The sequence below is a fragment of the Cyprinodon variegatus genome, unplaced genomic scaffold (genome assembly GCF_000732505.1).
Source record: "Cyprinodon variegatus isolate N-32 unplaced genomic scaffold, C_variegatus-1.0 Scaffold22, whole genome shotgun sequence".
NCBI classification, from domain to species: Eukaryota; Metazoa; Chordata; class Actinopteri; order Cyprinodontiformes; family Cyprinodontidae; genus Cyprinodon; species Cyprinodon variegatus.
In genome coordinates this window covers 2,085,861-2,103,725 of record NW_015150475.1, presented here as the reverse complement: position 1 = coordinate 2,103,725, position 17,865 = coordinate 2,085,861, and the positions used below count along the sequence as shown (strand labels likewise).

The window sequence follows — 17,865 nt, the reverse complement described above, 5'->3', positions numbered from 1 at the left end:
TTTTTTTTTTTTTTTTTGAGCCACCTCAAAAAAAAAATTTTCAAACCAATTTCCAGTTCAAAAGCTGTAAAAGTGATCTCTTCTGATCAGACCACTGCCTTTAATATATTTGCTGCATCACATTGCTTTTGCAGATCTGCAACTAGAACATCTGATGGCATTCTTTCAACAACAGTATCCCATTTATTCCATCACAATTGTGGGGTGTGAGAAGAACTAAAGATTCTTCTGTTACTAGAAACCCACACCTGATTTGAGCATATGAGTCTACTGAAAATTGTTTACCATATTTTAGCAGTTGTACCAAACTGTATCTTCCTACATCAGCACTATAATCCAATGGCACACGATTGTACTCTGTTTCCTAACTAGATGATTTCTGAAGGTAACTTGCACCATTTTTATTAATAACATTAAGAGCATAAGGCAGTGGAATAACCCTCCCATACTTTTTACATTTTTTTTATTAGATTTACAGATGAATATATTATGTCTAGCTGACACCTAGTATTTATACCATTGATGATTGAATGTAGAGTATCCAAGTGATTGGAGTGGTGATATAGTGCAAATATTCCTCATTACTGTCAGACACTTAACACTATGATATCAAGAAGATGTTGAGGAAGAGGCATATTAATCTGACCCCATTTTAGAAATCTATTCAAACTCTGGGGTGCTTTTTAATATTATTGACTCACTTGTTAACCCTCCCTGTAGTCTCCATAATGAAGCTTCAGTACTTTTAAGTTTTAATGTTTAATATTGTTTAACAAAAAGGGGCCCCATGACAGGGGCCATACTGTCTCTGGTAGTAATTTAGCTTTGATGAGAAGTTAACAAGACATTTCTATCATGAAGTAGAACAAGGCTTTCACTTTTGTGAAGGTCCAAATATCCATCCATCATCTCCAGCTTAGTACTTGTCAGGGTTGCAGTGGGGCCAGGGCCTATCTCCGGCAGTCTATCGGCAAGAGGCGGGGTACACCCTAGACAGATCACCAGTCTGTTGGAGGGCAACACAGAGACACACTACCATGCACACACACGCTCACACTAAGAACAATTTAGAGAAGCCAATTAACCTAACAGTCATATTTGAACTGTGGGATGAGGTAGGTGGACCAAGAGAGAACCCAAGAATGCTCAGGGAGAACATACAAATTCTATGCAAAAAGGCCTCAGGCCAGAAATCAACCAGGAACCTTCTTGCTACAAGGCAACTGTGCTACCTACTGTACCACTGTGCAGCCTCAGGTCCAAATATGGACCTATAATACCATTCAGCTGATTTTGATCATGTATTTGTTACATAATTTTGTTTGTTTCATAACTCTCAGAATATAGAAACCCATCTAAAAACTAGTCAGATGTTTTTATAATTAGTAGAGAGGCTGTGTTGGTTGTTCTGAATGCGGAAAGAACCCATAGCTAAAATATCCTGCCTTTGTATAGTGCTTTTCGTAACACCAAGGACTCCATAGGACTTTACATTTACTTATTCATTCATGCAGGTAAGCTACATTTTAGCCACAGCTGTCCTGGAGCAGACTGACAGAAGCAGGGGGACTGGTATTATTAAAAACAAGGAAAACCAATATAGTACACCATTATAAACCGCTTGTAAGAGGTGAGCTGTCCAAAATGTACAAAACAAAACAACTCTCTAAATGTAAAAAAAAAACTTAATGCCATTTAAGTACAAGGAAATTAAAGTAAAGTAATTTGGGCACTTGCACAGCAAACATTACTTATTCATAGTATTGCAAAACCTTTTCACTACTGTTACAGTACAGTGTTTAAAAGGGAAGTACTTATTATTATAGTATATTTCAGTTTTTCACTTCAGTTAAAGAGAGTTTCTTTTTTTACTTGATTAAAAGCAAGTTTTTATTTACCTCGCCTATATAAATTTTAAAATTTAACAGTAAACATAAATTAGTGATGGTATGTGATTGAAAAATAATGAACTGAGGCTTAGTAATTAATTAATTTAAATTAAAAATACTTTATAAATCCCAAAAGGGAAATTGAGTTAATTGTGATTAATCATATTTTTATCAAAAAGCAGTTTTTGGATCCTGGTAAATTTGTTACTGATTAAATCAAGACTTATATACATAAATCTACAGAATTTGTATTGTCATGATGGAGAGCATTGTTCAGGACTTTTATTTTACTGCTTTTTCTCCATGCATTTCACCTGGTTGAAATAACACCACTTATAGTAAATCTTTTACTGTTTTTTTGTTGTTGTTGTTTGTTTTATAAGTGCTTTATTCAGTCATTTGAGTTTTACAAAAAAAAAATACAATGAAAAAAATCAAAATTATATTTAGATAAAATTTTGATTAAAGTATATACCTTGTGAAATGTGAGTTGTCTGCAGATGATTAGGATTGATCAAAGCTAAAGATTGCTCATTTACCCTTACAGAAATCTTCCACAAATAAAATCCCTAAATACTGAAAATGATCAATAATGTTCTGAAGAAAATGAACCCAGTAAAAATGTAGCACTTTGCCTCAAATAAACTACACCTGCCACTGTTTTTTCGTACTACAAATTAAATATAATACTGCGATGCAGCGAATAGCGAAATAGCCAGTCAAAAGGAATTGTGTTGAAATTTAACACCTGGGGAGTGAAGATCTACTGGTTAGGGCATTGCGCTTGGCTCCCAGAGGTTCTGAGTTCAAGCCCTACTCCCACAGACTGCCACTCTAGGTCTCTGAGCAGGCCCCTTAACCCCACACTGCTACCCAGGCGACACACAGTGGCAGCCCACTGCTCCCCAAGGGGATGGGTTAAATGCAGAGGTGAATTTCTCCAGTGTGAGATTAATAAAGTTCAATTATTATAATTGTTCTTATTAATATGAAAACAATCAACATTGAATCAATGATATGCTCAGTATCAACCAAAACACATTCTCTCTTTTTTAGCATTTGATCTTGATGATTTTTTGCAGTAAAATAGCTTCATCAACAGTTTATGGAGGACCAACTCTGCCATATTTAAAAATAAACACATAAAAAAATTAATGCTTAATAAACAAATAATCATACAATCAATTATCCGCAAAAATGAAATAAACAAACAAATGTAGGTAGAAATGAAATTATACAGTGAGACATAAATGTATATATCTTTATTGTCCATTATAATCTTCAACTTTATTTATTTATTACTCATTTTTGTAAGTGTTTATATATGTGCATGTCTGTTTTACTCTTCCTTTATATTTTTTTTACCCTATTTATTTCTTCAACGCTATTTATTTCTGCCTTTCGATTTTACATTTCTGTATGCATTTCTGGCTCATTATGCAAATGAGGAGGGGTGCGTCTTAGAGGGTTAACTTCTGCTCTCTAAGACACAGCACTCCTCATTTGCATAATGAGGCAGAAATGCCTCATCATGCATTATTTATTTATTTCTGTATTTATTTTTAAATATGGCAGAGTTGGTCCTCCATACACCAAAAGGACAAAGCTCTATATCTGTTATTCACAACAGATATAGAGCCTCCTGTTCAATAACAAACATTGACTCTAGGAATGACACATTGGTAAAATAAAGTATGTATTAATCTTAGCTTACAAGGGTTTTAGTAGCTAGTATGACCATATATATGTAAATGTAGTGGGTATTTGATATATTTTTGCATGTCTTAATGTTTCTGTTCTCCAAAATATTTGACTTTCCAAATGCAAAGAAGGACAAAATCTATTTTGCATATTGAAAAAATAATATTAATAATCCTGCGTTGGCAGCATGTGTGTAAAACATCACAGAGAAAGATTTACCTATTGGAAATCTGTTTTCCAATAAAAGACAAGCACTGTAGGCTTTAGTTTTTGGTGTTGTTATTCTCAAAACTGCACTGAAAAAATAGCACACACAGCTAAGTAACTTTGCATTAACTGGGGCAAAAAGTGGAAGGCTATAATGCAGAGCTAGAACAGATTATGATACTTACAGGCATAGTTTGTCCACCATGCAAGCTGTTGATGGCGGCTTGCGCTTCTGCGTGGCTTGAGAACTTGACGAAGGCACAGCCTGTATGCACAGAAAAAGAGGTTGGCACATTGTCAAGATGGCTTTGATCTTAGAGAGAACAAATTGTTATGACTCCTACCATGCTATCAAATCTATTAACATATACTGTTTATGTTTTGTTGTATCATTTTGATTATAAAGAAAGCATTAGATGTCTTGGACATCTTGATTCCTGTCCAATTTGATTTGACCCCTCCAGCTTAACAGAATACAACCAGAGCAATTACTGTCTTTGCTTGTTTGTCATTTTTTATTGGGTCAATATTTGCACAATGGGATATTGTTTTGAGTTTTCTGACTAACTCTACGCAAACTGACTCTTACTAGAATGTTTATTCAAAAGGAAAAAACAATGGTCAGTTTTTAGGAGGATTGAAATGTGCTGTTTAGTTAGAGGAGCAGATGAACAGAAGTGGTTGACTACAAGGTAACGGGCGTTGAACGATCTCCACAGAAGTTGATGACATTTGAATAATTCACACCAATCATAGTTTGCAGTTACACTGAATGAATATATGCTGTGATTCCATGATTAGGCAGTTGGTCAGAATGTAGAGATGCATCCTTCCTTAGAATATTAATAAAAAGGTGGCAGTAATTCTACTCAAAAAATGAAAAGTCCTCCTTAGTTATTGCAAAGAAAATGACATGATTCCATGCTTGTTAACCGTCATCATAAGTGATCAAATATGTATTCTGCGTAACTGAAAGACCTTTAATTTATTTTCTTCAACTTATTGTTTGGTGGATTCAGGAGAATTTACCTGAGATACCATGTCAGGGATCAGCTTTTGCATTACAGAATACCACAATTAATTCATTTTGTGATAAAATCCAAGAGTAACTGGAGGCATTCATTTATTGGATGATATTTTATTTTTTTTCTAAACATTTTGAATGATTGCATGTGGAAAATTGGTGAGTGTTAAAGGCCATGTGTTTTCTGTGTCATAAAATGCCCTTAAAGCTGTAGAGATCTACAGAGGCAAACAGAGGAGTCAAAGAAGCCTTTGATTCTGTCACAGCACTCCAGCACCCTTTTTACTTCACTTGAACACCCCTCCGGGTAGAGGCAGGAAAGGTCTTCATTTGTCCAACTGAAATGCATCAGGCTACTGTGTTCCATTTGACTTTAACGCTCCCTTTGAAGACCATCTCCAACAAACACATTTAACCTTTGCAGGAAAGATAAAATGGGGATTTGATTTAGCTAAAAAATAAAAAAGAACATTTGATGCTTTTAAAGGAAAAGTAACTTGGCTGTTGGTTTCTTTACAAGGCCAATATGTATTGTACTGCAGTTCCAATATTGACAGCAACTGAGTCCAAACAGAACTTCAGGACTTGGATAACTCTATAAAGTGAGTATCATGTTGTACATATTCATAGTCCTCCATTTTTTCATAAAATAACACTACTATGTTATGCATTTTCTGCTTTTCTGCTTTAATAAATAATGTTAGTGGGCAAAGAGAACAATATTTCAAAAGAACTAAATGTGCAATCCCTTTGTAAATAATAGTGCACATTTAAGTTTAGTATTTTTCAGAGTATGTTTGGAAAGAAAAAAAAGACAAAAAAAGGGAATTTGTATTACTTTCAAGCGATAGGTTCTGTGGTGGCTTTTGAATTCCAGAGGTAATAATATGTATGCATGAATTCCATCCCTCTGGATGGCTGACATTTATAACACAACTTAATTATAGACCTAAAAGCCATCTCTCTATTATTGCTGACAATTCAGGGCTCTATTCAACTCTGGCAGCAAGTGTTGCACTTTGAAAGTACTTTGAGGAGCAGAGATGGATGTTAAACTTCTCGGCCTTTTTACTGGTTGAAGAGGGGTACTGAAAAGCCTCTGAGTAGCATAAATTTACATCAACAGGGACAAAGCTTCAGTCATGGTACAGATAGCGCTGTCAATTTCAGGGTCTGTCTCATTCAAATTATGGGAACCTCATCCTGAGTGAGGCGACTGCAAAATAATTTGCCGTAACATCCAGTAATGATTGCATTGGACTTTTTGCACAGGGATACGTACAGTATACATGCAATGTTGGAGCAGTTCTGGCATTTATGGTTAATAGTGAGTCTTTTTTCCTACCTCATTTCTTAATGATAACATTCAAAAAAGCAGGATTAATCAAGTGATAACAAGCAAACCAGGAAAAACATGGCACATGAGGAAATAGAAAGGAAGAGTTGAAACGTGTCGGGTGAAGGAAGGTGAAAATGAGTGAAAGCACAAACAAGGTGGGAAACTAGTTCCTTTCTGACATAGTCGCCTGGGCTTAATTTAAGTTTACATGCTGTCAATCAGTTTAAGGCATCTAAACAGGCAAGGAGAAAAGAGGGTGAAAAAAGGAGAAATACAGCAAACACACAAACAAGTCATGGAGCAAAAAAATAAATTGGTGAGCTGGAGTGGCTACAGAGAGCAACAGACCTTGGATTTGCAATGAAATGAACAGATGTGGGCACCTATACTGGTCTGTGGTTCAGTATAATCATGCTTTCTCTAGAATTGGCAACATCCCAAATGATCAACTCCTGTCACTAACCTTCCCACATGTTCAAAAGCTGCAAATACCTAAATTCATCTCAGTTACAGCCCCGAAAAAAAAAATTAGTAGAGGTTCAGATCCATATCATTCATTGTTGTGTATGAAAGTTTTTATTAGTTTTAGAAAGCCTTTTTTGTATATTTTCACTGAAAGATAACAAGTAAAAACGATTGGGGTGAAAACATGGTTCAGTGGTAATGTACACACAGGCAGTCTTTGTTAGGACCCAATATTAATATTAGCCCCTTTTTCCATTTATAATCTGGGGCCTTTACATACACATTCACCTGGGTGATTTCACTATCCCAGGGCTTTTGTTCCAGAGCTTGTTGAAGGGTGGGCTTGTGTATGGCTGTGGTGCTTTGTTTCTTTGTTCCACCTTTGTTTTTCATACCTAAAGTCAGAAAATTAGTTTCCACATATTTAATGCAAGAAAGTACATCTTATAACTTCATCAACTTATCATGAAAAACCCTACGTTTAATCTGTGTCCTGTCAGCATGGTGTTGTTATTGACTAAATTGCCAGTGTAAATATATATATATATATATATATATATATATATATATATATATATATATATATATATATATATATATATATATATATATATAGGGGGGTGGTGGAGAATGATTTAGCAAAGATCCTGTGGGGCTTCCAGATACAATGTTGGTGGCCAACCGAATGGAATGGATAATCTGCTTATTAACAAACAGCAGAGGACAGCTGTAGTGATGGATGTCGTCATCCCAAATGATGGAATCAGGCAAAAAAAATTGAGAGATTGGAGAAATATCAAAGGCTCAGGGAAGAACTAGTGAAACCTGGAAGGTGAAGGCAACTGTAGAGTCTGTGGTCATTCGCATGCTCACTTTTGTCTAAACTTAAAGTTTCAGTGTGTAATAATTACAGGCATTTACTGATCGAAATGTAATGTATTATAAGTATGTCATTTATTATCATCTACAAAATGCAAGTCTCAATCTGAATGTATGACTTTCTTTAGAAATTGCTCTGTATAATGACATAGGTGTGGGTCTTCCATATAAAGAGACATCTTTGCATTACAGCAGGGCAGATCTGACCAACTGCCAACTGTAAAGATTGCCCTTATGCTAGAATGTGACTGCAGCATGTTAGGCCTTTATAAAATCTATATGTTACATAGACTAATAAAATACTATTAATGAAATTTCTATGTAAACAAATCTAATCATCACTTGACAAGATAGCTGATGCTGACTTTGAGGAAGAAATTTTGTACCACTAGGCCAGTATTTTTGGAGGTGGAAACGGATGGGGGAGCGGTTCATTTCATTGCAGTCTGCAGTCTGACCATTAAATGTCGCAGAACGTTACTCATTGCAGCTTTAGGCGTACCCATAAGGAAGATGTTCAAGTGGGCTAACCTAACAGATGGAAACATTTTTTGTGTGCTTGTGTGGTTTTGCATCAGATTTTTGTGGAAGAGGTTTGCAGCTCTAGAGAGACGAGAGGAGAAATGAAGCAGCAACTGAACGTCTTCTTCGACTTTTAACTTTGAGGTCAGACCAATATTCACATAAATACACATAATTACCAAAGAACTCTTAAAATAGTAGTTTTTGAGTTAATATTGATAAAAGAAACACAAATATGATAATCATAATATTATAGTATCTGATCCCAAAAAGCATAAAATTATTGATCAGTTGTGAGCAATTAAATCTATAGCTACTGAAGTTATTGTGTGCTCTGAAGCGACATAACACTAGATGGGGATGGATTAGGTCTCCCTGAGACTGGACCAGAGAGCCATGAAACGATTATCCTTTTCAATTTTCAGATTATTCCCATCAATCTACCTTTTATTTGACTATACTCCCCTAACTAAATACAATGTAAGCCACAGACAAGAGCACACAAGCTAAGCAGTGAGTGACAGTGGTAAAGCTCAGAGACAGCCGTCTTTATTTACAGTTGGAAAATATTGTCCAGCAATGGTCTCTGGGGAAGGATGATGAGGATGTTGGAAACAAACATGATTAAAACTATCCAAATTTTTCGATAGCAGTAAGAGACATGGTGTAGGGATGCAAGGTTAAGCCCAGAATTAGACGATCCCCTGTCATCAGGAGACAACAAACGGGAAAGATGAAAAATTAAATATCAAAAGAGAGATAAATGAGTGAGGGACGGATTGAGAAAATGAAATAGAAAACAATGTAAAGCAAAGAAAGTGGGGGAAAGAAGGTGTCAGAGCATGATGACAACAAGATATGAGGGAAATGCAAGTGTGACGCATAAAAGGCGGTGCAAAAAAACAGTAGCTGAAAGGGAGGATGAGTTATTCAGACAACATCACAGACAATGATGATAAATGCAGTACAGGAAGACAATAGTTCTGAAAATGCAAAAAGCAGAAATAAAGATAAATAGATAGAGATTAAGAAACACAGGCATGGGGAGTGAAAAGAACGGGAGCTGTAAGGTCTCTGACCCTTACTGGCCCCATCAGGCCCTCGAAGGACGGTGCACTCCTCGATCTGGCCGAAGGTCTCAAACAGCCGCCGGACATCGTCCTCGCTCTGTTGCTTGCCGAGCATTCCCACAAACAGCTTCCTGTCTTCTGGATTGAGATAGAGGAAGGAGAAAGGGAAGGAGGGAAAAGGGAAAGAAGAGAAGAAAGAAATGCTAGAGCTGATGGCACCATTCTGCAGAGGTTTTTTTATTAGCATCCTGTTGTTTTGTTGCTGCTGCTGTTGCTGTTACTCTTGTTGATCTCACTGTTGTGGAGTGTTTCACCCCCCTACCCCCAGCCCACCCTATGCATGAGGGTGGTTTATTCCTGCATCTATTAATCCATTCAAGTCAACCCTACTAATGTTTGATAAAGTTAGGAGTGCTGCAGATTTCTCCCAAATAGGAGGAATGTAATATTTTGCAGAAGTAGACAAACTCTTTGATTGTTGGTGAGGAAACATCCCAAAACATGTACGATTTATCACCCAAATAGTAAGCATTATAATAGACAACAGAAAAACCTTGTGTAAGAGTTAAACAATACACAACATTTAGATGATTAGAAATTCTTTAGAGATTTTTTGGGATATAATAAAAAGTAAAGTGGACCATACCAATCTGTATATTATTTTCATTATGAATACAGTTGCTCTATGAAAGCCTTAGATTGCTGTTCAAATTAATTAGTAAACAACTGGCTCCAGGAAGCATAGGGTACCTGGAACACCCTGGAAGGTTGGGGGTTGTGGTGAAAACATTTTAGCAAACACCAAAGCTTTTAGTGTCTTAGATAATGGTAAGAAAAACTTAAAATCTACAAAGACATAACCATCAATCGAAACTGACAGATTAGGTAAGCAAAGTAGTGACCCCTTATAGAGCAAGTTACTGTGTTTTGTCAGTAATATGTTACCTACAGTAAATTGAGTTGGAAAAAAAAAAAGTTAATAAGTAAAAAAGTTAAAAGCTATTTGAAAAGTTAAAAAGTAATGTTTAAAGGTTAATAATTTATTTTAGGTTATGCTTTAACAAAACATTTTAGAGCGACTGACTGTTTCTTATCATTATATTAACCTTGATTTTTGCCATGAATATTTCTTAAATGTTACAGAAGTAATAAGATCTTGTCCTGTCCCCCCAATAATAAATAAAGAATAATATTATAATAAAATGTTGATTTTCAAAGTATTTATCTCAGTGTCCTACAAAGCATTAAACAGCTCTCTGCAAATCAGGCATTTAATGCTAGTAGGGCAAGATGAAAGGTTGTGCTAATAGGCAATGTTGTCGTGCTTTAGGTTTGCCACCAGATATGTTTAGAACAAGTGTGAAGGAAAACTAATAATGCTCATCAACTGTTAAACAAAAACAACCATCCCTGTAGTGTAACCTGCCTCTGGCCTCTTAGCATTGCAAAAAGAAGCAGGTAAAAGTTGATGGGAGGACAAATTAAGCTAAAAACACTGGACAACCTTGGATGAAAACTTTTAGGGGTGCCAACAAAAATCAATAGGTTCACCTTTCAGGAGGTCAATGAAATGAAACAGGCAGCCAAATGAACAGAGAAATGGTTCATATTAAAGCATATTAATGTGTGGGCCAGTCAGAGTCCTTTTTCAGATTTACAGTAAGATTTTAATTGATTTTAAATAGATATTGCGTTACGCCTACAGTATGTGTTTAAAAGAAGGTGGGATTAAAAAAGGAATACAGCAGATAAAGGTGCACTGTTTATCATGGCCACACTAAAGATAATAAGTTTTGAAATTAAATAAAAAGGTTACGTATACTATTTAAAGGTGGATTGCAAAATAATGAATGTGAAATATATTTTTTCTTTCCTGTATGTGCTCTTATATTTGCCCAGCAAAATTAGTTTTCTTCTTTGTCCTTTAAAGGCTTCAATAGTCAGTTCATGAGAGTGATTCGTGTCTTATTATCTGGGCGTGTGAATTGGTGCGATGTGTGTGCTCTTATTCACCTGTTTACTTTGTTGAGTCTCTGCAGCCATTGACTCATTGATGAGAGAACAGAGAATGGAAAGTGGTCTGTTACTAGCACTTTTTTTGGTGCTAAAAATGCAAGATTTTTCTTTCAATATAACCTCAATATTTCTAACCTTTCCGAATAAGAACATATTCAACCTCATAACAAAAGACATGTGTAGTTGCACTGGTAGATGGTGTTGCTTTCCTCTTATTTTATGTGTTTGCAAAACACCGTAGTTCCAACATTTGGCAAATGTCTGCCAAAACTCTGGAACTTGTTCTGAGGTCCTTTAAAGCTGAAGTCTGTAAGTTTTTAAAAATGACTTTTTTGTCATATTGGCTAAAACTGTCCCTATGCCCAGACAGCAGTACATGTGATATGTAACCTGTGAAAAAAACTGCTTCAATTGGTCCCGCATACTGCCTGTATTTCAATCTGGAAAGAATAATTCGGGACGAGTCAAAACAACCAATCACAGCCAGAGGAGCGTCTGATGGAGTGTCAATCACAGCTCCCCCCCCCCTCACCGCTTAACCTGCCGCAGCGCCCGGCTGCCGCAGTCAGGAGGACGCGCGTGGAAGTCATGGCGGAGCGAAAGCCACCAGCGAAAGAGAAACTGCCCTTACTGCCCCTGCCAACAACTGTTTACACGGCAAACTTCGGTATAACAGCATCTTATATCTAGCTGCTTGGAGGTGAGTGTTATCGCTCTTACCGGTTCACACTCCATGCCGCGTACGCTGCTTGGACGCTTCTGGTCGCATGCGGTAGCCACGCAGGTGCTCTGAGAGAGGTGGAGCTTGGAGGTGGGGCATGAGTGAAGCAGAGAGGGTGGGGGAGTGACGTGAAACCTGTTTTTCTTCAAATTTTCAGTCGAAGTCTGCTCTCTTCTCAATGTTACAGACTGCAGCTTTAAATGGGATGTGGGGAAAAAAATGTACCTTTAATGTTGATTTAAGAAATCAACAATTTTTTTCAGTATCAGCAAAATTGAGATTTTATGTTTGCTTTATTTGTTTTTCAATTATGCACCCAGTACTTGGACTTGAGAGTTTCCATAGAGACTTGTTTCTTACTAAGGTTAACAAAACACAACAAAGTAAAGAAAAACTGCAGGATTATACAAATGATTTGAATTTTAAAGCTAACCTAAATTAAAAACATGTTAAAGGAAACAACTATGTTGGTTCCATGGGCTAATTGAGACCTTGAGATAACTGAGATCCTATACAAGAACAAAAATATACACAATTTTTTTTCCATAGAAAAGATCTAGATTAGACGTCAGATAGATGTGTTCACTTAGCAGCAACTGCAAATGAAAGAAAAAACAGCAAACAAAAAAAAAAGGAAACCAAGGTGCAGCCGTTAAAATGCCACATATCTCTCCATCTCAGTTAAAATGTATCAGTTTGGACTTGCAATAATTTTATATGTATCTGTTTAAAAAGTTGATGGTTCATGCGTTAGCACAAACACCATGCTCTTAATAACTTAAAGTATGAAGAATATAAAATTACATTGCTAGGCTTTCAAGTTTTGGTAAAATGGTCAATAAACTGTCATATCTCTAAAAATAGAAAAAAAAATGCTGCTGTTTAAGAATACAATCCATAAAGCAGCTTTAAATAATAACTTAAATAACAGAGTGATTTTTAACTTCATTACTGGTATTTTGACAAATTTCTACAGAAAGCACAGATGGAAATGCATTGGCCTTCAGTAGACATGTATACTTACACCTGTGTATAGAACACAACATTCTAAACCAGTCAGGTAGCCTCAATCTTCCAATTATTCCTCTGAATGCCTTGGCATTAGACAGTGCATTCATCTTCTTTACATCTTTAACATTATGCATTCCTCATTTCACTGTGTTGTGAAACGAAATGGCTACTAGCAAGAACCTATCAACAGGACTGAACGAAAGTGGCAGGAAGAGGAAGAAGAGTTTATTAGCAATGACACTGTTGATCTTCATCGCAAGTCATTTGACTGGTGGGGAGCGGGCAAGGAGTAGGGAGGAGCAGAGGGCTGGAGTATCACCTGGGCCTCAACAGATGTGACACCTCCTGTACCTGCCAGGCCCCATTAGAGGCAGCTGGTCTAAAAATAAAGCACCATGGCTTCCTGTTTTTGATGTTGTGAAATTGTCTCATCTTCTGCTTTAATAAGTTCCAATAAAAATTCCTGCTCAACACTTTGCAGGACAAAACAACTTTTGCATTGGTTGTTGCAGCAGCATCAATACACTGTCTTGGAGTTTAGTCTCCACAGAACATTGTCACCAACCCACAAGTGGAGGATTGTACTGGTGCTCACCTTTTGGAGCCTTAGTCTTTACAGAACTGTTCTCTACACCCTAACACTTTGGATTAAGCAAAAACAAGAAGCACATGTCCAGATTGCATATCTTGCCATGCTTTAATAAATAAGTGATAAAGATTTCCGATAAAAAGTAAACAGATGGGAAAGAAAAAAAATATCTCTGAACCCATTTGACTTTGGTAGGATTCTGCTTTCCATTTTTCATGTATCCACCAAGATGTACACCTTACAACATTAATGGGCAATGTTAATGTTTTGGGACAAAAGTCTCATCTGAGTCCTGGCCTGAGAGGATCTAATGCTGGCTTTACAAGGCTAATTAACAAGCCATGAGCAAGGTAATGAACTTTCCAAATGCGCTGGCAAACGCAGAAATAAATCACACCCCAGTGAATGCATTAAAGGAAGTGTGAGTGTACTTTGCCGCTTTCCTTTGGGAGAGCTACAATGAGAAAATGAATTTGGAGCTGCTATCTTTTCATTGCCGGACCTGAGAGAGTCTCAGTTGGCCCTCTGTGTGCCCTGGCTAGTATATAGATTGCTATTAATTAGTCCACTTTGCACCTGCCTCCTAAGAAGCTCAAATAGTATTTTCCAGGTTCCCACTTGTCTCCAATGGCCACTCATAAGCTCTAAATTGCAATTTTACGAATATGAATAAATATTCTGTAATACCCCTACCAGAGAAAAAAAGAAGCCTCCATGACTTCAAACAGGGCCGATGAGTTATCAATCTAAGTGTGGAAAAAAGCGTTCTTTTTTCTCAAGTAGCTTTATGTATTTGCATTAAGAGGGGTGAGGACCTTCCTATGGAGCTCACTGAGGACAGAGAAGCAAGACAATATCATTGAGTTGGCTCTTTGACCTCTTTGTGCTTATCTCACTTTGAGGAGGGCTCATTTTATCCTTCAAACAGAGCTTGAACACAGAGCTGGAGAACAATTGAGTCTTTACAACACTTCTGTCCTCAGCGTTGAAGAGACCTGTGTAATCCGGTCTTCTTATAATAATGCTTTTTTAAAACAATGTCTAAACATGTGGTTTTATCCTGGATACACTCTTTAAAAAAAACAGTGGTTACATTGATTTATTCTCTCAAAATACTTTTTTATGACCATGATATAATAAAAATACATCAACTTTAATGTCAAAAGTACTTTATATTATTCTTAAAAATGAAAAAGTGTGCCACAATGCCCAGAAAATGTTAGTAAGGAAACAGTGGATTTTTATTTTAGCCACAAGCCAATACAAATTCACAGCCACTGTCATCCATACATCTCTTTCTGCACCAACCCACCTCCCCCACTTTATATTCTCCAGACTGAAGGTGAAAGCAGTTGTGTGGAAAATGGTTCCATGTCAGTCCTCAGCCATGTCCAAACTGAGGTGTCATGTGGACAGCCCCATTTTATGAATGCAAATAAAAAAGGGAGATCAAAAAAGTTATCAAAACACTACTGACATCTGACAATTGCTTGTCTCAGGAAGACTTTTCATTTCAGCGCCCGGTATATTAAAAATTAATGGATTTTGCACAGATGCCATATGCTGTCAAGATTGATGCTTCTCTCAATGGAATAAAGTGCTACTTGTGTTGTAGGCTACAGTATATGCATATAGATTTTCTTTTAGTTTGCTTCCTTTTGTTGCTCTTTGCTGTCTTTTTAACTTCCTTTTTAATCTTTATTGTTAAACTTTACCATTTTATCTGTCTCGCTCTCTCTCCAGGCAAAGGATTGCTTGCAGTGAAGTATAGTTTCCAAAGTTTCTGCTGCTGTTTGCCAAAAATGGGAATATTCTCTTTAAAGAGTAATTCTCCTGCTCCAGTGTCACAGTAAATAATTACTTCCTTTTTTTTCCACATGGTTCTATCAGTAATTGGCCGCAGGCAGTATAGTCGGTATGTTTGGTAAGTGAGTGCTCACAAAGCATGGGCAGCTGCATCCAATGATAAAAATGCACACTAGACCACTGGGTACATTTCAAATGTGGAGTAATGTTCCAGGCAGCACAACAAAGATATTGTGCTTCTGATAGACTCATTAGAAAAGTACAGTGCCGGTACGCTGCTGACTGGGAGGCCTGCCACAAGTCAAATTCACACAAATACACAAACACCCCCATGCAGACACAAAATAAGTAGCACTTCATTCCGATGAGAGAAAAATCAGTCTTATTTGTGCAACCTGCAGCTTCAGAGCTACAGGTTGCACATCCTTTGACGTAGGATATACTTATTCCTTATTTATAAATTAAATAGGTTTTTTTCTGAAGTTATTTAGAGATTTGGTGTTTTCAGATTCTAAGAAATGGTTAATTTGTTTAACTGTAATACGATCGGGTTTATTGGCCTTTTTCACAATGCTGTTTAATCATAAAACTGCAAAGATGGCTCCTATTCTAATTGCCACTAGCCATCAATCACTAGTGTTGCACGGATACCGATACCAGCATCTGGTGGGGCCCCGATTAAGCACTAAAATGATGGTATCGGTATCGACGAGTACCAAGCAGTAGGGCACCGATACCATTTTGAGAGCCAAATGTTTATTCAATTATTGTCACCCATTCCAGGTAGGCAATTAAAAAAGTTCTACTGGATTCAAATTCTATTAGTCATTTTTTCTGCTTCACAAAGGTAGGCAGCAGCTTGAAAAAGCCATGATGGCAATTTTTTTTACATCCAAGTAGTATGCAGTTCTTCGTATATAAACACACACATCGATTTCAAACAGATGGTATCGGTATGGTATCGGTATTGGCCAATACTGCACAACCAGGTATCGGGTATCAGTATTGGGGCTAAAAAATGGCATCGGCGCAGCACTGTCATTCACAACATAAAAAATGGGCATATCCCATATAGAAGTAAAGTTTCAAAATCAAGGTACTAATGAGGCATCAAAAGCAGGCAAGGAGTGGAACAGCACAGCCAAGGAGCCAAGAGCATACGAGTACAAAAAATTCCCGGGTCTTAAGAGGTAAACACATAGGTAGGTTGCAACAACTAATCAGTTTCGTTTTATTTTCTAGCTTAACTGAAACTCTGAGGTCCACTAATTTGATGAGTTAAATGCAGAGGTAAACTTCACCAATATGAGATCAGTAAAGTTAAATTATCATTATTATTGAAGAATTTTAATAACTTGAGAAACTATTGGACAAATTTGCAAATATCTCCAAAAAAAGTGAAATCTAAAGTGGTCATGGAAGCTGCCAAGGCCAAAAGCAACACACAGGGCCATATTTTGAAAAACATTTATAGCACAGGCAACCTTAACAGTGTAGGGAATGGTAATTGAAAGATTCCCTCTTTTCAGAGAGCCACCTCTTTTGGCTTGGCTCCAAAACGGCTTTTTAATTCTCATCGTCTTGATTAGGGCTACACAGTGGAGCAGTTTTTAGTGCAGTTTGTAGCAATGTTCACAGGCAGCGAGAGTGATTTGTTTTCTGTCAGAGACCTGTTGCATATCTTTGCGAGTTGAAGTTGTAATTAGCACAGTTTCAATAGCTAAGCCTCAATTTTATCTTCTTTCCTATTGTTAACATTTAACATAGAACCAAAAGTAAACCCAGGGGGAATGAATAAATGTTTTAGTGAGAAAAACTTAAAACCTTTATAATTGTTGTATTCCATGTGTCCTAATGTCTCTTTTTTAAACTTGGCATAACTTCTAGTACGCACAAAAACTCTAAGGGTCTTCATAATTTTCAGAGTTTTACACAGATGTGTCCAGAGGCACAGAGGGATCTTTTTGTCTCATTTGCATGTAAAGTGGTGTGTGCTCCTTTTGCAGTGTGAAATGCCCCCAGTTGGACCCCTCTTGTTGCTTGCAAAGTGATGCAGCCAGAAGTCGTCACTTCTACCAGTCTGCCGATGTATGGTATAGCAGCACAGTGTGTAACATCTTAAGGACCAATCAATCTCTTCACTGCCCAAGTGAGGTGAACTTTCTAAAGAGCAGCTGGTGATCCTCTCATGATCCTCTCAAAAAGACAACCTGTATCAAGTCAGGCAAGGGCAAGAATAAGCTATTAAAAAAAAGGTTCAAGTTGAGATGATAAGTATCATTGTAAACCCTGCAATACCTCTGGCATGAGTACACAATGAAATGGAAGTTTTTTTTTTTTTTTTTTTTTATAAAACTAAAGTAAGAAAACTATATAGACAAACAATTTATGTAACCTGGCAAGCCAGATTAATAATATGTATTCCTCAGGTTAGTTTTACACAACTTTTATCTGGAACTGCTCCGATTAAATATGTACTATACCTAGTACAGCCTAACAAACTTTTGTTTTTGCAGTTGGTGGTATGAATGGAAAAGGCAGCAGACACCATAAGTAGCCAGAGCAACTTAAGCTCTTGCTCTTCCTCTTTCATAGATGAAACAGCAGATTTTTAAAAAACAGACAC

At 36.9% G+C, this 17,865-nt stretch overlaps 1 protein-coding gene across 5 annotated transcripts in view; it reads right to left on the bottom strand.

The window, feature by feature from the left end:
- The window catches only part of celf6 (CUGBP, Elav-like family member 6), a 191,243-nt gene that overhangs the window by 45,250 nt on the left and 128,128 nt on the right, over positions 1–17,865 (bottom strand). For 4 of the 5 annotated variants that reach the window (XM_015391661.1, XM_015391684.1, XM_015391669.1 and 1 more), the window contains exons 4-5: positions 9,106–9,234; positions 3,983–4,062 (exon numbers count right to left, since the gene is read on the bottom strand). In XM_015391661.1, the coding sequence (XP_015247147.1) occupies positions 3,983–4,062; positions 9,106–9,234 (209 nt within the window). The remainder of the gene's footprint in view (positions 1–3,982; positions 4,063–9,105; positions 9,235–17,865) is intronic. The other variant, XM_015391677.1, reaches the window with a different exon arrangement.